This window comes from Trachemys scripta, chromosome 22, assembly GCF_013100865.1.
Source record: "Trachemys scripta elegans isolate TJP31775 chromosome 22, CAS_Tse_1.0, whole genome shotgun sequence".
NCBI lineage: Eukaryota > Metazoa > Chordata > Testudines > Emydidae > Trachemys > Trachemys scripta.
The window spans coordinates 3,236,031-3,260,462 of record NC_048319.1 but is presented as its reverse complement, the minus strand read 5'-3'; the positions used below and the strand labels follow the sequence as shown (position 1 = coordinate 3,260,462).

The following is a 24,432-nucleotide window of genomic DNA, read 5'->3' as shown; positions in this document are numbered from 1 at the left end:
ACTTGGTAGCCACCCGTGTTGTGGGTGGGGGAGAGGATTTAGGGCTATATGCAAATTTGAGAAAATATGCATGTCAGAGATATGCTAATAGACATGCAAATTGCGATGCGCCACGAGGGTAGGTCTGTGCATGGGGGGGGTGATGGGCGAGCACAAGGAGTGGGGGAGGGGCTGGGTTCGCCACTGGCTCGGGGGCAGCGAGGGAGGCCCAGGAAACTACATCTCCCAGCGGCCCTAGCGCTGGCGGTGCCCAGGCTACTTCCGGGTTGCGGATCGCTGCGGGAGAGGCAGGCTGGGGTGAGCAGCGACCGGCCGGGCCAGGGGGGCCAGGCTGGGGGGGAGCGATGGGGGTCTGGGGTGGGGTGGGGGACTGTGATGAGGGGGCTTGGGGTGGGCGGGGGGAGCAATGGGGGGGTTGGGGTGGGATGGGGGGGAGCGATGAGGGGGTTTGGGGTGGGTGGGTGGGAGCAATGGGGGGACTGGGATGGGGGGTGCGATGGGGGGACCGGGGTGGGTTGGGGGGAGCAATGGGGGGACCGGGGTGGGATGGGGGGGGAGCGATGAGGGAGTTTGGGGTGGGTGGGTGGGAGCAATGGGGGGCTGGGTTGGGGGAAGCGATGGGGGGACTGAGATGGGCTGGGGGGGAGCAATGGGGGGGCCGGGGTGGGTTGGGGGGAGTGATGGGCTGGGGGGAATGATGGGGGAACAGGCTGACTGACTTGGGTGCTGGGGACCCCTACCCAAAGGCCAGATCCCGATGCCCTCCCAGCAGCAAGCCATAGGGAGGGGAGGGGAGAAAGTCCCGCCAGGCCCCGTCTAGCCCACTCCGGCCAGTGGAGGGCTGTACACGGGGTTGTCTGTGCAGCATCCCTGCACCGAGCCGCTTATCTCCCTCTGCCTGAACCAGGGAGCCCTGTGCTGCATCCAAGCTGGAGTCGCCTGTGGAGCGCAGCAACCTGATGGACACCTCGGAGCCCGGGAGCGCCGCCGAGGAGGAGGAGGAGAAGGTGACGGAGCAGAGGCCCAGAACTCGCTCCAACCCGGAGGGGGCTGAGGACCGAGCCTTGAGCGCGCAGGCCAGCGTGGGGAACCGCAGCGAGGGGGAAGGAGAGGCGGCTAGTGCCGATGACAGCCCGCAGAGCACTGCCACGCCCAACGGCAAAGACTGGCAGGTCCCGGCACAGCCCACGGAGTTCCAGGTCAAGACACCCAGGGTGAACTGCCCTGAGAAAGTGGTGAGTGCCAGTGTCACACTCCAGGCCTGCCTTCCGTTGGGTGGATCTCCTGCATTCTCTGCCAAGGCCCTTCTGCTGGGAGAGAGTCCGCGCCCAGGTCGCTGAGCCGAATGGACCCGATTTAACCCGGCACCCTTCTTTTGGCCGTGTGTGTGTTTAAACGTTGCCACTCAGCCGGGCCGTGGGGGCTCATGAATGACATGAGATGCTAATGCTGCTGTTTTCTTTAATGCAGATCATCTGCTTAGACCTCTCTGAGGAAATGTCTCTGCCCAAACTAGAATCCTTTAACGGGTGAGCAGCTGCTGTCTATCGGTCAGTGTTTTGTGAATGCCGTCCATGCACTCTAGCAGACAGGGCACCGGCCTGGGAGCCAGGAGATCTGAGTTCTGTTCCCACCTTTGTCACGAACTCCCTGGGCAAATTGCTTCCCTTATCTGTGCCTCAGTTTCCCCACTTGTGAAATGGGGCTAATGATACTGACCCTCCTCTTGTAAAGTACTTGGAGGTCTATGGATGACATGGCCTCATGGGCATGGTGAGGAAAGGCATGGGTGACGGCGGGGTCCAGGTGTCAGGCCAATGTTCAAAGCATTAGACAGTGCAGCCTGGAAAATAGGGAGGGAGAGATGTTAAAGTGAGCCAGAGGGAAGAGGCAGAGAGGTGTTGAGACCCAGTTCGGATCAGCCCTGCGGATCAGGGGGCTGAGACTCCCACAACGCCCCCTTAAGGATGTGATGCATGGATGCTGGGGGAGGAGGGGGATGGGAAGGTGTTAGACAGTCGCTTGACCTTGGTGTGCTCTCTCGCTTGCTCTGTAGATCCAAAACCAATGCTCTGAACATCTCCCAGAAGATGATTGAGATGTTTGTGAGGACGAAGCACAAAATCGACAAATGCCATGAGTTCGCTCTGGTGGTGGTGAACAATGATGCCACCTGGGTGAGTGAGACCCCCGCAGGCCTGGCACTTTCCTTTCGGGTACCGAGGAGCAGCCAGGCTGCAGCTGTCCAAGCAGCCATCTAGTTGGGTTTTCAAGGAAAAACAGGAGACGAGCCCCAAATTCCTAACTTGTAGAAGAAGTAGAAAAAATTGAAAACAGTGATCTCAAACCCCCCTGGCAGGCCTTTATCCATCACAGAAAATACTCAGGGGCAAGCCTTGGGTATCATCTTTCCAGATCACCTTTAATAGCCTCTCTCACAACAGGACCTAGGGAACCCATTGTGAGACTGGGGATCCCGTTGTGCTAAGCACTGAACAGATATATTTCTCCTCACACCACCATCCTGGTGTGATTCCAGAGGGAGTCTCTGTCGCTTTCCTTTAACATCCTTGTCTTGTCTCTTAGCTCTCCGGTTTCACCTCTGACCCCAGAGAAGTGTGCAGCTGCCTGTATGACCTGGAAACCGTGGTCTGCAAGTCATTCAGTATCCTTTGATGGGGGTGGGGTCTGTGCTGTAGATGAATGGGCCTGAGATCCTTCTTGCCTTCCGATCCCCCAAAGCCACTAGTCGCCCGTGAACAGAGTGACATTGGCCTTCAAAACAGGGCATGCGAGCCCTGCAGCCACGGAGTCTTTTGGCAATGTGCACGTGCAGATTCTCAGCCCCTTGACTTTCTAGGAAGCTTAGAGCCCAACTCAGGCCTGACGTCAGGAACTTCCCAGATCCTGAGAGAGTGAATCCTATTCTGGGAACAAAGGACTGGGTTGTAACGGATTTATTTCATGAAGTGTGTGTATGATCTGGGGGATCCTTTGATGTTTCTGTTATTATTTCGGCTGTTTTGCCAGAAGATGGCAGCAGATCTCCGTGTAAACCAGTGCTGCTTGTAGGGAACAAGTGCAGAGAGATCAGACATCCCTCCTGGTGTGGTGACTCAGCTGGGCAGGGGCTGCAGTCAGTGCTCATGCACCCTAGGAAGGATGGTGCAGTGGTTAGGGGCACTGTCCTGGGTCTCTGAAGATCTGGGCTGAGTTCTTTTTTCTGCCATAGACACACTGGGAAATCACTCCTCTCTGTGCCTCGATTCCCCACCTATCCCGTATGACCAGTAGCCCTGCCCTGGGAGGATAAATACATTAAAGGTTATGAGATGCTCACCTACTCTGGTAGCAGGTCACCTAGGATAGATGGAAAACTCAGCATTTTATTTGGGAGTAGTCTGCCTGCCCTACTAAATACGTGTAGATGTTCCAGCCCGTCCCCATCCCCTCTGTCTGTCTCTAGAGTGTGACCGATCAGAAATGTCTGACTGCTTATCACTCACAGTAGCTCCCAGAGGTCCCCCCAGCTCGGGCCCCATGGTGCTAGGTGCTGCACAAACCAAGTGCCACGCCAAGTGACCCCAACGAGCTCACCAGCTAAAAACACCTAAAGGCATCTGGAAGGGCCTCGTGTGTGTAAGGACAAGTCCTTATCTCTCGGACCCTAGATCTCGAAGGCCTCTTCAATCTCATGTAAGTTTGCTGCTCCGTGGAAGGCAGAGATTACAAATATTGCTTTTATAGTTGCATTGCCCCTTTGGTCTGAGCGGTTTAGCCAATGTCCAGGGCCTTGTTTCCATTAGGATGAGAAATCAGTTATACGAATCAGGTCTCGTTCTTGGTATATTCTTGCTGATTTAAAAAAAGAAAGTCCTGTTTCCATGAACACAGTAGAAACAAACAGCAGCAGGCAACTTCTTTGCTGAGAGATTCCCCAGGTCTGCCACTCCAGCGAGCTCTGTGCCCAAGAAACTCTCTCTCTGCTTCCTCTCTGGGTCCTGCTCAGAACTCCTCCTGCTGGACTTCTCCAAAACACACAGGCTGCAAGGGATGTCCTAGCCCTTGTAACCACAACCAGGGAAACCCCTCCGACCATGGAGCTTGGTACTTATCTGCCATGCAGCCCCATTGTCTGCAGCTGTTTTTATTGCATGTTGTCACGGACTCCAGATCAACTCCACAGAAAACAAGAAAACCCCCCACTTCGTCACACATGTTGTTTGCTCTTTCTGTAGAACCTGAAAGCAGATGCTTGGCCCATTGGCTTTAACAGAGTCTGTGGTCATCTCTGGAGCCAAGATTCACCTGCTGGCAGCCATTGGCCCCTTCCAGCATAACCGTAGCTGTGTATGTGCTTATTTAGCAACCCGACCCAGCGGCGTCGTGAGCGCGCGTGCTGGTATTTCTGAACCGCGTTCTTTCTCTTTAATGGCACAGACAGCAGAAGATTGAGCTGCCAGTGACGGAAAACATCCAGACAATCCCGCCTCCCTATGTGGTCAGGACCATCCTGGTGTATAGCCGGCCGGCCTGTCAGCCTCAGTTCTCCATGACAGAGCAGATGAAGGTAGGTGCTTCCTGGTTTTCCTACTCGTTGGCCAGAAAGCAGCGTTCCAGTGCTGCTGGATTACTGTCCGGGGCGGGCGGCTGTCAGAGGTGCTGGGCACCCTCATTGGAATCAAGAACCTTTGTGAATCAGGCCATAAACCCCTGCAGTTCTCAAGATCCAATAGTGTCTGCTGGGGCCTGACCCCAAAGCCGAGTCTTCTCCCGTGCTTGCTATGGGGGGAGATGGGCGGGGCTGGATGGCTCAGGCCAGATAACGGAGTAGTTTGCATCCAGCCCAGGTCAGCAGCGATGGCCATACGATGGGCTGTTGGGAGTGAGCTTAGTCTCGGCTCGGTTCCCAGCCGACTGGCAATCATGGCACAAAAGCCACCACTGCAGCCAGCACCAATCGGCCACGGAACCAAGGCTTTAAGTGGACCAGGGACACCAGTCTTACCTTAGAGAGATGAAGGGGTCCCATCAGGAGGGTGGGTGAGGCATAGGGCGGGTGCACTGCTCCTTGCTATACCCAAAGATCTCAAGCGCCGCATCGGTCAGGTTGGTACCTTTCCCCCCCAGCCATTTACCCTGGGGTTCGGCTTTGCCGTGGAACCTGCTAATCAGATTCTACAGTGAGAAGGAATGTTCTTTTTCCCCCTTCTCTACAGAAAATGCTTCAGTGCCCTTATTTCTTTTTTGACGTGGTTTATATCCACAATGGTGCCGAGGAGAAAGAGGACGAGACGAGCTGGAAGGTGAGAGCCCCATGGGATCCGTAGCGTGACCCACCCTGTCTTGTCTGAATCCTCCCCATTCCATCAGACATCGCTTCAGGCACGGACGAGGCTCTGCCCTCCCCGTCTGTCCTGGGCCGTTCCTTGCACGTCCTCTCAGCGGTTAAGATCCATCGATTTTTTTCCTTCCCCGAGAGCTGGTTGATGGAGATGTTCTTTCAGTCGGCCCCTTTTGTGTGTACCTTCAGCTGTCCAGTGGCGATGCCTGTCATGGCAGACACACTGGCTCCATTCTTAGCATGTGGCCCAGCGATCCCCAGAAAAGGAAAATGGCAAACATTCGAGGTAAAAGCTTAGGGCATCAACTGAGGACAGAGCCAGTATTTGGGTGTCTCTCTGAGTGTGCGTCTGGACCCACTCTCTGTTTTAATAATCTCTAGGAATAGGACTGCAACAGCTGAACAGTGTCTCAAGTCCAACGCTTATTAACTTCTCAATTGCTGCTGGGGCCCTGGTATTACAATGGTCTAGGCCCGAACACTGTTGCATATTTGTGCTGTAATATCTAGGCCCAACGGGGTTCCATGTGCGGTTTAAACCGTTGGGCTGACTCTGATATTGACCTGTGGGATTGGTATTTCCCTGGTAAATGGTCAGTTCAAATCCAGCCTCGGTTAGTACCGTTCTTACTGAGCAAGTGTTGGCATCACAGTAGGCATCAGCTCGTGATCCGATTGTACGTTTCTAGTGCCGTCTGCCTGAGGATCACATCCAGGGGCTAATGAGTTAATGTTAATGAATTAAACCCCATGGCATCCCAGAGGTCAGCCTGCAGTAACGCCCATTTGACTGATAAGGCAACCGAGGGCTGGCACAGAGTGACTTGCTTGGAGTCCCACAGTGGGTCAGTGGCAAACCCACGTCTCCTGACCCCAGCAGTGTGCTTTAGCCAGCCCTCGCCTCGGGCTCAATGCCGGATTGTAACTGGGCTGTTCTGTTCCTTGCAGGAGATGTACACTTTTTTCAGCAACCTGGACACCAAAGGCACCAATTACAAATATGAAGTGTCTGTGACAGGCCCTGCCGTGGAGCTGCACAACTGCATGGCTAAGCTCCTAGCCCATCCCCTCCAGAGGCCCTTCCAGACCCATGCCTCCTACAGCCTGCTCGAGGAAGAAGAGCCAGCAGAAATCGAAGCCACTGTGTAATAAATGATCCTTCAAATGCCCAGTTCTACCTACCAGTGTTGCATAATTCAGGAGGCCTCTTCTCACTGCAAGGTGTCTTTTGCACTGGGTACTGATGAGCCAAAAGTCTTGTAACAGTTTTTTTGTTTAACTGCCCATAGAATTGCTGCCTCTGTCAGGCAGATCTCTAGGAAAACTGTTCATCCAATGAACTCTCTTCATAAAGCTGCCTGTATGAATTGCCTTTAATATTGTGTTGTTGCCAGTTAAAAGATGGGATCTTTGCATCACAAGATAAAGCTCGTGACAGTGGCTTTAACTGGCTGGACGACTTTCTGCCTCTCTGCGTGTCCAAGGGTTTCCCTGGCCAGACCAGACGTGTTGTGTTTTAAATAGTTGCAAGGAACACAAATGGGATTTTCCGTGTTACAGGTGCGTGTTTGCTGGGTTGGCCAGCTCCCGCCCATGTTAATTTCCACACCCTGGTGCAGCCTGGGCTTTTGATGGGCCGCCCCCGCCAGGACTAAGGGCCATGCTGGTGGTTTTACGGGGTATCCTAAGGGGTCGGCCGGTCTCGGGAAATGATGGTTTAAACAAAAAGCTTTGCAAAAATCTGCCTTGAAGCCAAATCAGGTGGATGAAAGGAAACTTTCAGGGCCAGGGTCTCTGGCTCGTTGTCTTGTTTTAAGCCCAGATCCCTCCGGTCCCCTGCTGCAGCCCCTGGGCTTAGACCAGCGCCTCCCTGGGGACCCCCNCCAGTGCTTCCCTGGGGACCCCCCTGCTGCACCCCCTGGGCTTAGACCAGCGCCTCCCTGGGAAACCCCCCCCATGCGCGCGAGCGGGCCGCGCCTTCGCCCATTGGCTGGGAGGGAGAAGCCGGGTCGGCCAATGAGGAGCGGGCGCGCAGGCGCAGTCGGGGCGGGAGGGCGATTCGAAGCGGACGGGCGGACGCGGCCCGGGGCTGAGGCGAGATGGCGCCGCCCTGAGCGGGAGCCCCCCGGGGCGGCTCCGGACCCTGCCCGCGGGCGGAGGAGCGGCGGCGGCCCCGCCCTCCGCGAGATGGGAGGGGGCGGGGATCGGCCCGGTGTGCGCATGCGCTGAGGGGAGCGGGTTCCCCCCCCCCCCCCAGAGCCGGCATGAGCCCGGTCCTGGCCGCCCGGCTGTGCGAGGCGCTGCACGGCGAGGAGGCCCCGTAAGCGGGGGAGGGGCGCGCTGCGGGGGGGGAGGGCTACGTACGTACGTGGGGGGGGGTCACTGCATGCACTGCACTCGGGGAGGGGTGTCAATCTACAGGTAGCAGTGGGGGTGTCACTGCACTGGGGGGGGGGTCAATGCTGAGGCAGCAGTGGAGGTCACTGCATGCACTGTATTGGGGGGTCAATCTACAGGTAGCAGTGGGGGTGTCACTGCACTGGGGGGGGGTCAATGCATAGGCAGCAGTGGAGGTCACTGCATGCACTGTATTGGGGGGTCAATCTACAGGTAGCAGTGGGGGTGTCACTGCACTGGGGGGGGGTCAATGCATAGGCAGCAGTGGAGGTCACTGCATGCACTGTATTGGGGGGTCAATCTACAGGTAGCAGTGGGGGTGTCACTGCACTGGGGGGGGGTCAATGCATAGGCAGCAGTGGAGGTCACTGCATGCACTGTATTGGGGGGTCAATCTACAGGTAGCCGTGGGGGTGTCACTGCATGCACTGCGGGGTTAATCTATAGGTAGCACTGGGGGTGTCATTGCATGCACCGCTCTGGGGGAGTTAATCTGTAGGTAGCACTGGGGGTGTCACTACACTGCACTGAGAATGGGTCAGCAGGCAGGCTCAGTGGGCAGTGGGGGTTGCTGCACTGAGGGGGAGGGCACCTTGCTGCTATGGGGCTACCGGGGACACACTGCACTGGTGACAGGAGGTAGCTCGCTGTGCACTGAGGGGCTCGCTCACTGGAGGAATGGCTGCTCACCATGCACATTGCATTGCTGTGGGGAAGGGGAAGGGATGTGCAGCACTGGGGGGGGAGGGCTCCCTGTACTAACTAGCTAGTAAGTTTGTCCCTTGCCCTGACTCTATGGCTGTTACTCCCTGGTTTCCACTCAACCCCCATGGAGAGCACAGCCAAAGAATACAGGCCTATGGTGCTTGTGTGGGTGTGCGTCTGCCCGCTGCTCTGCCCATCCTGCTGTCACAAAGCAGCGCTAATAAACCATACGGTGGAGCAGTAGCCAGGCATTGAGGATTCTTGGTGGCTTGCTTCTGGTCCTATTGCCTGAGCTTGTGTCATCTGGGTAGACTAACCTTTTCGGGCAGAGCCTGTGTCTTTGTATGTCTCCAAGTACCTAAGATGCTTCGGAGGGTTATATAAATAAACAGTAGTAACCTTGCACTCACTGCAGCTCTGAGCCTGCCTGCTGATATGATCCAGAGCATACAATAGAGTGTAGCCGAATGCTATTCATGCAGTACTTTGCTTGAATATGTGCAATAATATCTGATACCTTTTTGCAAATCGTACCTCTTAGTCATTGCAATTCCAGTGTCAAGCGATGAATTATACTTGTATTATGCTTACCAAGAAAGGAACTGGTTGTATCATGGTAATTTGTCGTTATTTCGCACCTTGCTGTGTTTTAAGAGGTGGTAATAATGCTTTTATCAGTAGATCACAAGGCAGATCTGTATCGTTATTTCCATTTCATAGATGGAGAAACTGAGGCACAGAGAGGGGAAGTTGTTCCTGCCTCGGGGGATTAAATTTCTCTAAAGTGTGGGGAGAAAAAGGCTGCTCTGATGATTGTATGGTAGAAATGAGAGGATTCAAAAGCCCCTATATTTTGCTGAAAACAACCAGCTATCTAATCTCAGAATGCAAGGAAATATGTCTGGACTTGTTAGTAGAAGCCTGAGGTTTGTCTGACTAAAACAAGGGGCGGAGCCTTTGCTTTCTCACTGAAAATAGGGCCTCCGGGTTAAACAAGTAATCAGGAGAAACCGGAAGCGTAAGTCTACAATGCACGGGAAAGCTATCCGAAGCGGGAAGCACCCACCAGGTGCTGCCTCTGGAAAGCCAGCAGCCAGAGGCAACAGGAAGCTTATGACAAGTGAAGGCTACTGATAAAAGTAGTAGGTGCTCCTTGTGTGCATTGTTTTGAGGGTCAGGAGTTTGTTGCAAAACTTATAACAATCTTGAATCATTTGTGAATTACAAGTATATTTCCCCCCACCCGATGAAGAGTGAGAAGAGAAAGTGTGCGTCGGCAGGTGTTTTAGTGACAAACTATTGTTATAAACTGCTGCCAAAACCTTCCTCTTCAAAAAGTGCATTTTACCCTAAGAATCCCTTTCTACCCCTCTCCCCAAGAAAAAAACAATCCAAGGGAGAAAAACCTGACCCAAATCAATTCAAGAAAAACAAACAAGTAAATTTAATAAAATTTAAAGTATGCACAACGTGGTCCCATGCAGAGTTTATCCTGAAATGGGAGACGTGCACGAGATTTAATGAAGTCCAGTAAGGACTTTGCAATTGCTAATAGATTTTATGTGGCAGGTGCTCAGATACCATGGCTAGGGGCAGAAACACAAAACCCTAAACGAGATTAAAAAAAGGAAAAGATTGTTACAAAAAATGACATTTGTCAGGTGATTACATCTTCTAGGGAACACCATTCCCTAACCAGCACGTCTGGAGATTTTTGGGGATAAGGAGAGATTCTTGCCAGCAATGTAACCTCAGTTGAAAGATGCATCTTTAGACATTAAAGTTATGTATCTTCTGGCACACCCACTCGCATCAGATAGACTTCCAATAAATTACAGGTCTATAGTATTGTTGTCTGATACTCACATAGTGGAATGACTGTTGTAGAAACTTTAAAAAGACATTGTCCCTGCCCTGAAGAGCTGAGTCTCATGTTGAGTGGTCCCTGTCTAGTCATGCTGTGTGACTATCCCATGTGGGTAGCGTGTAAGTTGGTGTTCTGTTGTACATCTGAAGGGTTGTGGAAGCACTGCTGAAGCAGGGTGCAGATCCTAACCTGGTTCTGCCAGAGGGAATTGCAGCGATCCATCTGGCTGCTGGCAAAGAAAGGGAAAGCGGGGTTCGTTGTCTGAAGCTGATTCTCCAGTATGGTGGAAACCCAAATGCCAGGTAAGCGGGAGGCTTTTTTATTTGGGGAGAAGGGGGTGGTTTTTAGTTAGCTGATGAAGCCCATTTAATACTTTGTGCACTTCAGACATTAATGAATTCATCCTTCTCCCTTTCCAGTGCAAAGCAACATCTTTGTTGTTCAGATAGAAAAACTGAGAGGTGAAGTAACTTACCCGAGGTCCCATGCTAAGCTATTGGCAAAGGTGGGAATAGAACCCAGGAGTCCTGACCCCTACTTTTGTGCTCTAATCATTGGGAAATCTCCCCCAAACTTGTGATCTTGGATAAGTTAACATCTGCCTTTCCTTATGTATGCCTAAAAATAACTTGGAAGCACAAAATGAAAGACTTTCTGTTCGGTGGGTTATCACAGTGCGCTGATGTACGGGGGACTGTTACTCAAGGGTCTATCTGGGAGCGCTGAAACTGACAAACTGGACACAGATGTGTTCATATTTCTCACCTGCTGAAAAGGCAGGACAATCAGGGAGGTACGTAGTCTCTGCTCCAGCCCAGTGTGGAAAATGTGTGAGATCCAGGTATGCTGTGTCCTGTTGAATCACATTTGAACTGAAAGATGCTGGAGTGACTTTTTGCCTTTCTTTTTTGCCCAGCTGAAAAGATGAGAGGCATGTGAAGTTTGATCAGAGAAGAATAGTTGTAAACTGTAAACTTGTGAGAAGTATTACTATTGAAGATGGTCCCATTTCAACCAGGGCATTGTGAGCCAACGTTCAGAACTGCATTCAGTATGATAACAAGTCTCCGGGATTTGCCTTCCACAGAATTGCCGTTTAAATCACCCTCTTACATTTTAAACATTTGTCACTCTTTTAGAAGTTGCATATGCAAAGACAGACAAAATATGAAACTTGGATCTCTTATAAAACAATAATAAAATTCCCCTGAATTATGTGTTTCTTACAAAGCTTGCAATAATACAAACTGCCACAAACCTTGTTATGGTCTAGGTTGTGCAAGGAGTATATGTAACCCGTCTGCAAGACGGAGTCGGCAGTAACACATGCCAGGTTCAATATCCCGGGGCCCCTCTTAACAATATAACACAGACCCGGCTTGAGCCCCCACCCAGTAATCAGTGATTTGTAACCCAACACCAACCAAAATTGATCACTTTGGCAATACAGCTCTGTCTGCTGGATACCTAGGCAGAGTAGGTGTGTTCATGTAAATACCATCTGGTCCTGAAGCCTTTTCCCCCTAGCTTATCACTAGCTGGCAGCGGAGAGCTCATTCAGACGTTGCTTACATATAAAAAGAAAAACATTTGTGTGTCTTACCGTGTTAATATACCAATATTTAGAGTGGTTGCAGTCCATTCCTCCACTAGAATCAATCATACATTTGATAAGACATTACTAAATGAAATGTCTCTTCCTTTGTCAAATAAGATTGGAAGTAGTTGCAAAATGTTACGTACCAAAATATACACCAATCAGTGGGTGTTTCTCACTATACTGTATCATAATCTCCTGTTTCCTTTGTTGTGTTTTAATAGACACACAGTGGCATTTAAAGAATTTTTTCCCTTAAGGCACATAAGGGTATTGGAATGTAAACGTGGGGCACTGTGTATTTCAGGTCAGTAGAGGAACTCACGCCATTGCATGTAGCAGCTTCTTGGGGATGTTACAAATGCTTGAAGCTCCTACTGCGGAATGGAGGGGACCCAAATCTCGAAGACCAGGTTCGTAGAATTATGATTTCAGTGTTGTCATCCCCAAGGTCTTGCTAACTAACTTAGGGACAGGCATTTCTTAGGGCTGTGATGGATTCTCTCCTCATTTTATCTAGTCTTCTAGACCGGATCTTTCTAACTGATACACTCTCAACCTAAGCTTGTGGGCTTGATGCAAGACTTGCTGGGTGATGTTCTGTGGCCTGGGCTGTGCCAGAGGTCAGACTAGATAATCATAGTGGTCCCTTCTCGCCTTAAGATCTATGAATCTATAACCAGTGAGGGACCTTGAATGGATAACCATGTCTCCTTATGGTCCTGAGCAGAGATTACTGCCTGTGTTGAACTGACTGGTGATTTCATGATGTGGGTGAATGTCTTCAAGGGATTAGAGCCACCAGATTTGTTCCATTTGTCACTTTGAGCAAGAGCAGAAATATTAATGTATTAAACTGTCCATGGCCCTGAGCACTTTTCATTGAAGTTTATTATTTAACTGCCAGTTCAGTACAAGGCACAAATAAAGGCATGGTCCCTGCCCTGAGGAGTTGACATCTCGTGGCTGTGTTCGCAACAGGGGGACCCACCTATATTCATTCACCCCATGGTGAGCCTTTTGCTTTACCTGGGTACAGTATTCTTCTACACCTCCATTCCTGTTGCATTGCTGTGTGCTGTTAAACAGCTGCCACGTTCCACCTCAGAGGTGGCTGCATTTCAGTAATGAATGAAGAGCTTTGTCCATCAATAAAGTGCTTTGGTGTGATCAGCACTATTTAAATGCAGCTTCTTCTTATTCCACTAGAACCCTTTACTGTTTAGCTTGAGACCCTTTGTCTCTGGAAACTACATACATCACCTCCATCATGGGCAATCTTCTTCCAGCCTAAGGTTGGCGAACCTCCAAATGTGGCTTTCCAGCTGAGTAGCGCAGCATGGTCCTACCTTTACGCTTGGGTAGTTCCCAGCAGAGTGTTTCCCCTTGAGAAGCAGAGCATGATAAGGTGGTGTGTCTTTAATACATTTTAATAGTAAAATGTGTGTGTTTGTTTTTTGTGCCTTTGCTCTTCAGGATGGAAACAGAGCAATCGACCTAGCCTTGGAACAGGGAAACAAGATGTGTGTGCAAATCCTGCAGGGCTTCCAGTATGCCTGGCGCCCAGAGGAGGCCAATGGAGCAAACAAGCACACATGTAAGCGTTCTGAATGAGTGCTAGGCTGGTGCTTCTGCACTGTGAATGCCCTCGTTTGTAAGGGCTTCAGCTGCCCCGGGAGAATCCCCTTCTCACGAGCTCTGTCTAGCCCCTGTTTGAAGCAGGAATTGACACTTCTTATTTAAGTGCAAAATTGTATTTAAAAAACCCAACACTTAACACATTTCCTGCAATAAGTGCTGGTGAAAGGCTTTGGATTCTAGGTTTCAGAGTAGCAGCTGTGTTAGTCTGTATCCGCAAAAAGAACAGGAATCCTTGTGGCACCTTAGAGACTAACAAATTTATTAGAGCATAAGCTTTTGTGGGCTACAGCCCACTTCTTCGGATGCATATAGAATGGAACATATATTGAGGACACACACACACACACACACACACACACACCCCCATGAACAGGTGGGAGTTGTCTTACCAACTCTGAGAGGCCAGTTAAGTAAGAGGAAAAAAAACAACTTTTGAAGTGATAATCAAGCTAGCCCAGTACAGACAGTTTGATAAGAAGTGTGAGAATACTTACAAGGGGAGATAGATTCAATGTTTGTAATGGCTCAGCCATTCCCAGTCCTTATTCAATCCTAAATTGATTGTATCTAGTTTACATATCAATTCCAGCTCAGCAGTCTCTCGTTGGAGTTTTTGAAGTTTTTAAGCATTCTTAAAACTATAATACCCACCTGCTGAAGTGAAAAAACAGATTGACAGAGCCAGACGAGTACCCAGAAGTCACCTCCTACAAGACAGGCCCAACAAAGAAAATAACAGAACACCACTAGCTGTCACCTTCAGCCCCCAACTAAAACCTCTCCAGCGCATCATCAAAGATCTACAACTTATCCTGAAAGATGATCCCTCACTCTCACAGATCTTGGGAGACAGACCTGTCCTCGCTTACAGACAACCCCCCAACCTAAAGCAAATACTCACCAGCAACCACACATCACTGAACAAAAACACTGACCCAGGAACCTATCCTTGTAACAAAGCCCGATGCCAACTCTGTCCACATATCTATTCAAGTGACATCATCGTAGGACCTAATCCCATCAGCCATACCATCAGGGGCTCGTTCACCTGCACATCTACCAATGTGATATATGCCATCATGTGCCAGCAATGCCCCTCTGCCATGTACATTGGCCAAACTGGACAGTCTCTACGCAAAAGAATTAATGGACACAAATCTGACATCAGGAATCCTAATACTCAAAAACCAGTGGGAGAACACTTTAACCTGTCTGGCCATTCAATGACAGACCTGCGGGTGGCTATTTTACAACAGAAAAACTTCAAAAACAGACTCCAACGAGAGACTGCTGAGCTAGAATTGATATGCAAACTAGATACAATCAATTTAGGATTGAATAAGGACTGGGAATAGCTGAGCCATTACAAACATTGAATCTATTTCCCCTTGTAAGTATTCTCACAATTCTTATCAAACTGTCTGTACTGGGCTATCTTGATTATCACTTCAAAAGGTTTTTTTTTTTTTTTCTCTTACTTAATTGGCCTCTCAGAGTTGGTAAGACAACTCCCACCTGTTCATGCTCTCTGTATGTGTGTATATATATCTCCTCAATATATGTTCCATTCTATATGCATCCGAAGAAGTGGGCTGTAGCCCACAAAAGCTTATGCTCAAATAAATTTGTTAGTCTCTAAAGTGCCCCAAGTATTCCTATTCTTTTTTTGGATTCTAGGCTGCTGTCTGTTTGCAAACTTCCTCCCACACTCCGTCTGTCTCAGCCATGACTTGGAGGGACCATCTCCACGGCGCTGAGAGAGTACTGGAAGTCTGTGGCCCCTCAGTCTTTGGTCTCTCTACTGACCTAGCAAGGCACTCAACGAACAGCAAAAGTCCTCACCCGTTAGTTCCTGATATGACCTAGAAATGAAGGGCTCTGGATCCCTCTATCCCCTGACCCAATCCCACAAACTGCTCTCAAGCATTTTCACTTATCTGCAGTCCAGAAAAACCAAAGCAAACTGGATTAATGCTCCATATTGCTGCAATAATAACAATACCCAGCTCATATGTAACACTTCATCCGTCCATCTCAAAGCGCTTTACAAAGGAGAGCAGTAGTAGTATCCCCATCTTACAGATGGGGAAACTGAGACACAGGGAGGAGAAATGACTTGACCAAGGTCACCCAGCAGGCCAGTGGCTGGGAATAGCCCTGGTCCTGTGCACTGTCCACTAGGCCACACTGCCTCCTTTTGATCTGTACTGTGCTTTTATTTGATCTCAAAGCACTTTAAAAACGAAGCCTGACAGCATGCTGTGAGGTGCTCCCCACATTACATGCGAGTGAACGGAGACAGACAGGTGAAGTGACTCTCTCAAGGTCACACATGGAGTCAGTGGCAGAGCAAGGAATCGTTTCTAGGAGTGCTGGTGCCCGACTGTCTGCTTTGCCAGCAAGGTGGTACTGCAGATGAACTGCTGTGTGTGTTTTGTTAGCATGGTTTGTAAGACGCAAACGTACGTTGATGTTTGCTGTTTTAATATAATGAATGCTGAGTTGTGAGTGTGTCACTCTGTCTTGTACAGTCTGCCATGAAGGCTTGAGAAACGCTGAGAGCTTCCTTTCCACTTTGACTGACGACTGCACAGAAACCGGTATCATCTCAAGACTTTCTGAAGTGTGGGATGATCCTGGACCGCTTAGCAGCACCCAAAAGTGTCTGCCAGACGGGAGTCCCAGTAACTCAGGGCTGGGTGTCACCTTTAACAACGCGGCAGCTGCTGATGCAAGTGGCCGGCTGAGTTGTATCCCAGGGAATCTCCGGGACCATCCATGCTGTTCAGTGCCTCCATCCACGTTGGCCTTTTGTGCCTATTCACACCCGGGGCGTTCCCAGGGACCTGGCACTTTGTCTGACAATGGTCCATGCAGCCGTCGTGGCATACCTCAGCCAGTGCTGTCCAGCACTTGGCTTTCAGCCAGTAATGAGCCTCGAGAACTAACTTCAAGTCTAACTACAACACAGGGCCTTCCTGGGGATGAAGCATCAGCTTCTCTTTCCTCAGAGACCGACAACAGTTTGACACCACCTGGCCCTGGCTATGAAGACACAACAGACAGTGGTCACGGTCTATCTTCCCAGCCAGTGCCTGGCCGGGATGAATCCATTTCAAAGGAGCCTGTGATCTTCTCTCAACCACAGCGTTGCAGCATGAGCCATGCAGCGCGGGCACGGAGAAGTGTCAGTTTCTGTGAGTCCCCTAAAATGTTCCCCCTCTGTAACAATGGAAACTGGAAGGAAAGCCCTTCGGGGCCACGCTGCAACCCCAGAGTTAGTGCTGCCAACGGGACTCTGGGCCTGTCCTGGCTCAGTGACGTCCTCGATCTCGAAATGTTAGGAAAGGTGAATGGCCAGGAAGGATTGGATGTCACATCCCCAGACCACGTGTACCTGTTCTGTCGGGCCAACTCCACAGCCATCTGTGACTTGGAAAAGACAGTGATGGAGCCAACGTTCCTGGCCAGAACACACGAAAATTCAGACTCTCCCTTCGCCGCTGGACAGGTGCTTAGCAGAAGCTCCAAGAGCGGCAGTAGCCAATATACCAGCTGTGACAGCGACTGTTACATTAGCGCCGCAGACGCTTCTGACCACAGCGAGCCGAAGAAAGGCTTGGAAGGGAACGAGGGCTGTACACAGTGCCGCAGCTCTTCTCTGTGTGCCGGGGACGGAAGTGCTGATTCCAACAGCGCTGGCAGCACAGAGGGGAGTTCCCGAGTGCACTTAGGCAAACGGTTGATGGCCAGCGCCGCAGGGCAGAGCTGCGAGAAGCTGGTCGAAATGCCATCTGCAGGGGAAGCAGTTACGCAGCACGTGCCGCCCTCCGGGTCACAGAACACAGAGATTGCAGGAGGAAGGCATTTATCTGCTAGTTCTGAAGCATCCCACGTTAGCAGGGAGGGTTCTGGTTTGACCTCCGCTGGGAAGCCAGCTTCAGAGCTGTGTACCTGCGGCACTGCACACGAATCTCTCAAAGACACGGGGGTATCGAGCCCTTCCCAAGAGTTACAGGCTGAATGTGTCTCTCACAAGCAGAATGACAGAGGCTCAAACATCTTGACTCGGGAACCACATCAGTTGACCCCGGCTGGTGTTGCAGTTGAGGAAGCTGGTCCTCGGGAAGCTGCCGCCTCTGTGAACTACAGGCAAATTATTGCAGATTGGAAACTGCAGGGTAAATTGAAGGGGATGCAGCTTTCCACAGACAGCAGTCTCTCTGCAAGGACAGAACTGACCAGTAGCCAGTGGGTAGCAAGAAAAGCCGATATTCAGGAATGGGATCCCTCTGCATATGGGTCTGACCCTGAGATGCCGGACACGGTGCTGCTCAGTGGGGCCATGGGCGGGACGCCGGACATGGGGACGCCAGGCGGGGACATGGAAGACCATAACAGAGAGGAAGAAATGAATGGCAACCCATTCCAAGGGAGATCGGTAAAGCATCCCAGTCTGAGCAGTGAAGCTGACACCTTAGTGATCCAGCACCTTGCCAGTCCCGCTGACGGTTCTGGAGAAGACGAGCTCTCTCACTTGAACGAGAAACAGAAGATGGTTCCCACATCTTCAGATGTTTCCCCACTGCTTCAGCTGCGTCCCAGGTCCTGCCACGTCACCCCCAGAACAAAGAACCGCTTGACCTCTGCGGCGCGTGACAGCAGCTCCTCCTCATCGCTCTTCGAGGAGACGCTGGAGATGCCAAGGCGGCCCAGGAGAATTCGGAGCCCCCCGGGGAGGCGTTGGATGCCAGTTGACCCTGCTGCCTGTCTGGAAGGTAATACCGTGGGGGGGAGCTGGGTCGCTCAGGGGGATGAAAATGCATCTTGTTGGGAAGCAGAAGAAACGAATGACCTGGATGATACTGAAATAATTGCAAAAGCCACCAGCCGCTCAGGGTCCTCTGCTGGTCATAGCAGCTACCCAGATGCCAGCCCCACAGTGCTGCTAGACTCTGCCGGGGGCACCGATGAGCAGTCCTTGTCTGGTAACAAGGGGAAAGCCGAGACAGGTGCTGCCTGCCACCCTGGCCTTCCTCCCCGCCTCCCAAGCTCCGATACAGACAACTCCCCGTCAGACAGCATGTGGCTGACGGAGGATGGGGAGAGTGACTGCACAGACCCAACACGGCAGGTTGCTCTCACCAGGCCCCTTGATGCAATGGCCTTCTCCCAGGCTGAATCAGATGCTGCGAATGAGGAAGATGGGAGAGTGTTGCCCAGCGCGTGCCCACAAGAGGAGCGCCGTCAGCCTCAGCTGGATGCCAAGAGGCAGCCTGGTCTCTCCAGGGTTAGTTTCAGTCGACTGTCCTCCAGCAGGGCTTCTTGGGCAACGTCTGCCACCGACCACCCTTCGAGGCTGAGCCCTGTGCCGGACTCATGCAGCCAGGACTTTCCCCTCTCGCCCGGCGGCCGGCCTGTGAACCTCAGCGCCCGGGAGCCGGTGGAATATCTCTACATGGACGAGGAGGAAGGGTACGCCCTGATCGAGCGGCATGTCCCTTGCACGGACGACGCATCCGTCCTCGCAGACACTACGAGCTCTGATGACACTATCGTTTATGACTGGAGAGCCTACCAGAGCAAACTGGCGGAGCAGGCGAGCAAGGAGAACCAGCCCCCGCAGTGCAAGTCACCAATGGCAACCTCCAGGCTGCATCTCCTCTCTGATGAAGCCCTCATTAGGAAGCTGAGAAACCTGGGCACAAACCCAGGGCCCATTACGGGTCTAACGAGGAAGTTCTACTTGCAGCTGCTCGACAAACTGATGAAAGACCCGAACGCCCAGGCCAGGAAGAGGTCTGCAGGTAAGCAGTTTCTTCCAGGGAACAGGTGGGTGTGGAGCGTCTAGCTAAGCTGTTCTGTCAGAGATGGAGCATTTAGGCCAAGTCAGCATGGAAAAGCTGCACCTGTTTAAATTGATTTAGTTAAACCCATGCAAAGTCCAGCTCCAATTTAAACTGGGTGTATTTGGTTTAGCTAAAGTGGATTAGGAACCTGAAATAAGCCCCTCGCCAACTGAAATCAGTGTCAACACAGGGGTTTGCACTGGTTTTACTAAATCGCTTTAAACAAATGCAGCTTTCCTGTGTGGACAAGGTCTGCAGCATTAACATATTAACAGATTTTTCTGTTGCTGCTTTTCCAGTCCTGGGGCCTGATCTTGTCTACACACAAACTTGCACTGAGTTAGTTAAACCAGTTCAGACCACAGTGTGGATGCTATAATCTTGGTTTAGCTTAAATCTGTTCCTAATAGACTTAGGGCTTGTTTACGCTTGAAATGCTACAGTGGAACTGTAGCGCTTCCGTGTAGACACTACCTATGCTGACAGAGGGCACAGCTAATCCACCGCCCTGACAGGCAGTAGCTAGACTGATGGAAGAATTCTTAGCGCTATCTTCACGGGGCACAGGTCAGCGTAACTACGTCACTCGGGGGGTGGATTTTTCACATCCCTGAGCAACATGGCTGGGTCAGCCAAACCAGGCCTCAATCTGCTTTACCCTGAAATAAAGTCCCATGTGGCCTTTAGCACCAGTTTAACAAAATTGGTTTAAACTCTCACCTCAAATTTAAACCAATGCAGCTCCTGTGTACGGAGGACCCCTTTTCTCCCCTCGGCCATGCCAACCCCCTTGGCTTGTTCCATGTGCTCTCACTGCTAGAGGAATCGTTCCTTGGCAGCATCTGAAAGCCCCTACTCCCCCTTCCCCCGCGGGTCCCTTCCAGGCGTTGCGTTGTTCTGTTACCAAGCCTGGGCTCCACTCTGTATTGGCTCTGAGGCCCTAAATGCTCCCAGTTCACTGTAGTGACCTCCCTACAGCCTGGAGCACCTAGTCAGATACTCCGAGCCAGGGAATTAAGTGGCATAAAACCCAGTTGGAGCCGACTCTGCTGAGGCAGTTTGGAATGGCCGGAGTTCTTTATAGCTTTGCCCCCGCTGTGATGTGGTGACGTTCACTGAAAGGACTAGTAAAGGCTGGCGATCCAAAGGGTGAGAGGACGGTAATCGGTGTCAAGAAACACAAACCCAATAGCCCAGATCCGGCGTGTACGAACCTGGTAACCTGCTGCACTCACTAGATTTCTGCTCTGGCGGTGTCTCTTGGGAAGAGGCGTGTGCACGTTACTCCACGTTGCCTAGCCATGTCTGGCTCGCCTTGCCTTGTCTAATCCAGCTGTATGCTCTCTCTCTCCCCATTCCCCCTCTCTGGGGGGGGGGACGGGGGAGAACGGGCTGCTTCTTGCATTGGCACAGGACACAGCCCTGAGCTGGCCTCTGCGCTAGAGACCTTTCAGATCCCCGACTGCAAGGACGACGAAATGGCTCTCTCCAGACAGTTCGACCAGCCCGACAAGAACAAGAAGTGGAGGGAGGGCGTGCTCAAGTCCAGCTTTAACTATCTGCTGTTGGACCCCAGGTATGGCCTCTCTCCCTGCCCCATGTCCTCGCAGGGCGGCTTTTGCCGTCTCTCTCTTAGAGGGTCTCTCTGAACTCTTCCCCCTTAGGGACAAAGTTTGCAGGTCCCGCATCTGACCTGCTTTAAAACTGCCATCTCCTGGGGCAAGTCCACTAGGAGAACTTTCTCTTCTACCCTCCCGCTCCATTGGCAAGAGCGACTCTGCTCTCCTGTTCCCGCAGGACCTATGCGGGGCGGTGGTGGGTGAGTGGGGTATACCGTGTTTGTACCAGCAGGGAACTGATGTCCACTGGCCAAGCTTTTCAGAAGTGACTGGTGATTTTTGGGTGCGCAACTTGAGACACCTGAAAAGAGCCTGAGCTAATAACTATACATAGAGACTAGCCGGGGCCCCAGCGGAGCGCTGCGGGGCAACAGCCCGCTGAGCCGGAGACTTGGGGCGTGTGGAAGGAACAGCAAATGAGACCAAACCCTTCCACACTCAGCGCTGCCTCCTCCTGCAGGGTGACTCAGAACTTACCTTTCCGCTGCCACCACCTGAGCCAGGCTGACTGCTTTAGGAGTTTCGTCAGTGCCATCTTCTACGTGGGCAAAGGGAAACGCTCCCGACCCTACAGCCACCTCTACCAGGCCCTAACTCACTACAAGGGTGGAAAGAAGCAGGTAACTGGGCAGGGGAGTCCTAAAACAAACTGCCACTGGGTGGCGATAGGCCCTAAACTAGACTTTTCTGCTCTGCCCGAGGTTTAAAACCCACATTTAACACAAGCTCTGTACAGATGGAGATCAGTGTGAAGCTGGAGCTCACTGATTTACGCCGGCCCAGAATCTGGCCCAAAGCTGTTTAGTCCCCTGTGGAAAGGGGTGTGGGGATTGCATGCCTCAGGAGAGCCCTTTAACTTCAGGGTTTGCCACTTTGACTCCTGCGCCACCTGGTAGTGACAGGAAGCTGGTACCAGCTGATGGCTGGGCGCTGGGAGCAGGCCTGCTTTGTGGATGGAATGGGCTTTGGGCTGTTACCCGGCACCATTCACATTCGCACCACTTGTCAGTGAGGGCCTGGGGAGATGGCCATCGCATGGAGAACGACCAGGAACCTGCCAGGGGACAATGAGCTGGCTGCTCCAGATCTGGCCGAGAACCAGTTGGAAGAATAAAATTGCTTGGGTTTCAACGTCTCTGGGAACGGCCCACGCCCAGTGTGTCTATCGGGATAACTCGCCTGCCCCCACCAGTGGTTTTCAACCTGTGGTCCGCAGATCCCTGGGGGTCCGCAGACCGTCTAAGATTCCCAAAGGGGGCTGCACCTCCATTCAAAATTGTTTTTAGGGGTTCACAGATGAATGAAGTTTGAAAACTGCCGTGTTAGGAGGTTTGTAGTCACCATCAACTGTATGTCCCGCAGGCGTGCCCCAAAGTGCAGCACATCCTGGACATCTGGGCGGGCGGCCAGGGCGTAATCTCCGTGCACTGCTTCCAGAACGTCATCCCGGTGGAAGCTTACACGCGGGAGGCCTGCTTGGTGGATGCGATTGGTAAGGCAGCAGCAAGTGACATGATGGTTTTGTCCTAGGTTTACATGAGCTTTCCCCCCCCCCAAGAGACCCTTCAAAGACGTTCCCGATCTGGCCATTCTCTCCGTAGCCCCACGGTGACATGGTTTAGAAGGGGAGGGGCTGGGCTCTGAGCCCACGACTGGGAGCCCCAACTCTGAAACTGAATCCCCCCTCCATGAGCTCCGTGCCTCGGTTTCCCCATCTGTAAAGGCAGAATGGCGATGACGACTTGCCTCCTAGTGGGGCGGGGAGGGTTGGCTTGTTTTTAAAGCACTTTGAAGATGAAATATTTGTTCTTGGTTTCACGTGAACCTCGGTCTACTCCTGAGCTTCTAGCTATCCCATCCTCTGAGGTCTGCATCTTGGGGGGCTAGCTTGAACACGCCCTGTCCTATTCGTGGTGGGAAGGGGGCGGACAGGGCTGTCACTGAGCTGAACTCACTCCTGATACAAGCAGCTGTGACTCTGTTGCCCTCCGTGGAAACACACCTCCTTTAGCAGCCTTCCCATGCGGCAGCCAGAGAGAAGTTTCCCGTGGCTGGCACAGGACGGGGGTGATTCCGCTGAGGGATTTGGGGGGGGGGAATCAAGCTGTGTGCTCCCCTGCTAGTGGAACCCCCTGCTCCCCCCACCTCCTTAGTGCAGATGGCTCTAGTGAGCATGCTTCCCCTTCCAGGGTTAAAGATGCTCACCAATCAGAAGAAGGGGAATTACTACGGCGTGGTGGCGAGCTGGCCCATGAAACGCCGCCGGTGCCTGGGGATTCACATGCTGCACAGGGCCATGCAGATCTTCCTGGCGGAAGGGGAACGGCAGCTGCGTCCGGCAGACCTCCAGATTGGACAGTGAGGATGCTCCTCTCGCCTGGCTGGCGGCTGCAGCTCTAATCAGATTGGCTGCGTATGGTGAGCCAGGGAGGTGTACGGCTCGCAGGGGGCACCGGGATAACGGAGCTCTTAGCTAGACGGGGTCTTGGAGTCATTCACCACTGGCGGCAGCTCGAGAAAAGGGCAGATCCAAGCTGCTGTGGAACTGAAGCCAGCTCCCCTCTCCCTAGAGAAGGGAGAGCATTAAACTGCACTTGGCCAACTGGCCGTGGAAGGTGTCTCCTGCCTGCCGGGGGCGGGATTTTTAATCACCGAAACGTGAATTAAATTTGTCTTTTATCTCTGCTGCTCTGAGGTTTGGCAGGAGCCTCAAGAGAAGTCCGGCACAAAGAACCCCCGGGGGGTTTACAGTGTTTGTAGCAAGCGGAATCATTCCCTAGTGTCCCGTGCTGACCGGCCTGCGAGGGGCAGGGGACCTGTCAGTGGTGCTCATGTTCTTGATTGTGTCTGTGGAATTGCGCCTGGAGAATGATCTGCTGGAGAGCGGGCGCGTGGGGAGCACTACCTTTTACATACTGCTAGTTTTGTGCTGCTTTAAGGTTTGTATTTTTTTATTTGTCTTTCCCAAAAGAATGTTTTTTAAAAAAATAAATCACTGTGGATGGCTCTTAGCTCAGAAGTAGAAGCTTTTCAGCCTGTCTGTCTGCAGGGATCTGAACTCTCGTGTCTCGGTCCATCCCCCAGCCTCTGTTCTGCCAGGATCATTCCTCCACCCCAAAGTAGGGAGAGGTGTTGGGCTTCCCCGTGCCTTCTCTCACACATTTTAATCTCTCTGGTCCATTGTGCTGTAGCTGGTTTTCTCCCACCCCTTTGACCCAATCCGGGCTGTTCTCAGTACTAGTTCTAATAGGCTCCTTGCAGAGTGATAGGACTCCTGCCCGGCCTGTGCGACGCTCTGCTCCCTTGCTCATGCAAGACTCTCCTTGGGACCAGCAGTGAGGTTAACCGCTCAGAGCGGCAGTGACGGAACTGCAGCCTGTGTCCGAGCACAGAGCAGACCCTGCCCCAGGGCT

At 52.0% G+C, this 24,432-nt stretch overlaps 2 protein-coding genes across 2 annotated transcripts; both read left to right on the top strand.

The window, feature by feature from the left end:
• Positions 1 to 243: 243 nt before the first annotated feature.
• Positions 244 to 7,118, top strand: BABAM1 (BRISC and BRCA1 A complex member 1). The gene is made up of 9 exons (XM_034755459.1): positions 244 to 297; positions 908 to 1,235; positions 1,471 to 1,529; positions 2,057 to 2,177; positions 2,587 to 2,665; positions 3,672 to 3,696; positions 4,441 to 4,570; positions 5,220 to 5,306; positions 6,293 to 7,118. The coding sequence occupies exons 2-9, from the start codon at positions 960 to 962 to the stop codon at positions 6,491 to 6,493; spliced, it is 978 nt and encodes a 325-aa protein (XP_034611350.1). The 5' UTR covers positions 244 to 297; positions 908 to 959; the 3' UTR covers positions 6,494 to 7,118.
• A 292-nt stretch (positions 7,119 to 7,410) lies between these two features.
• ANKLE1 (ankyrin repeat and LEM domain containing 1) lies at positions 7,411 to 24,374 on the top strand. Its single transcript, XM_034755192.1, has 9 exons — positions 7,411 to 7,664; positions 10,463 to 10,615; positions 12,218 to 12,323; positions 13,387 to 13,507; positions 16,083 to 19,358; positions 20,814 to 20,976; positions 21,480 to 21,639; positions 22,382 to 22,511; positions 23,209 to 24,374. The coding sequence occupies exons 1-9, from the start codon at positions 7,609 to 7,611 to the stop codon at positions 23,379 to 23,381; spliced, it is 4,338 nt and encodes a 1,445-aa protein (XP_034611083.1). The 5' UTR covers positions 7,411 to 7,608; the 3' UTR covers positions 23,382 to 24,374.
• Positions 24,375 to 24,432: the final 58 nt, after the last annotated feature.

What these genes read in the sequence shown, in the direction of transcription:
- ANKLE1 (XM_034755192.1), top strand. Translation starts at nt 7,609, where the DNA reads ATGAGCCCGGTCCTGGCCGCCCGGCTGTGCGAGGCGCTGCACGGCGAG. An exon ending in CTGCACGGCGAGGAGGCCCC is followed by an intron (nt 7,665 to 10,462) that starts GTAAGCGGGGGA and finishes GTACATCTGAAG; the next exon opens with GGTTGTGGAAGCACTGCTGA. An exon ending in TATCTGCTGTTGGACCCCAG is followed by an intron (nt 20,977 to 21,479) that starts GTATGGCCTCTC and finishes CTCCTCCTGCAG; the next exon opens with GGTGACTCAGAACTTACCTT.
- BABAM1 (XM_034755459.1), top strand. Translation starts at nt 960, where the DNA reads ATGGACACCTCGGAGCCCGGGAGCGCCGCCGAGGAGGAGGAGGAGAAG. An exon ending in AAACTAGAATCCTTTAACGG is followed by an intron (nt 1,530 to 2,056) that starts GTGAGCAGCTGC and finishes CTTGCTCTGTAG; the next exon opens with ATCCAAAACCAATGCTCTGA. An exon ending in AGGACGAGACGAGCTGGAAG is followed by an intron (nt 5,307 to 6,292) that starts GTGAGAGCCCCA and finishes TGTTCCTTGCAG; the next exon opens with GAGATGTACACTTTTTTCAG.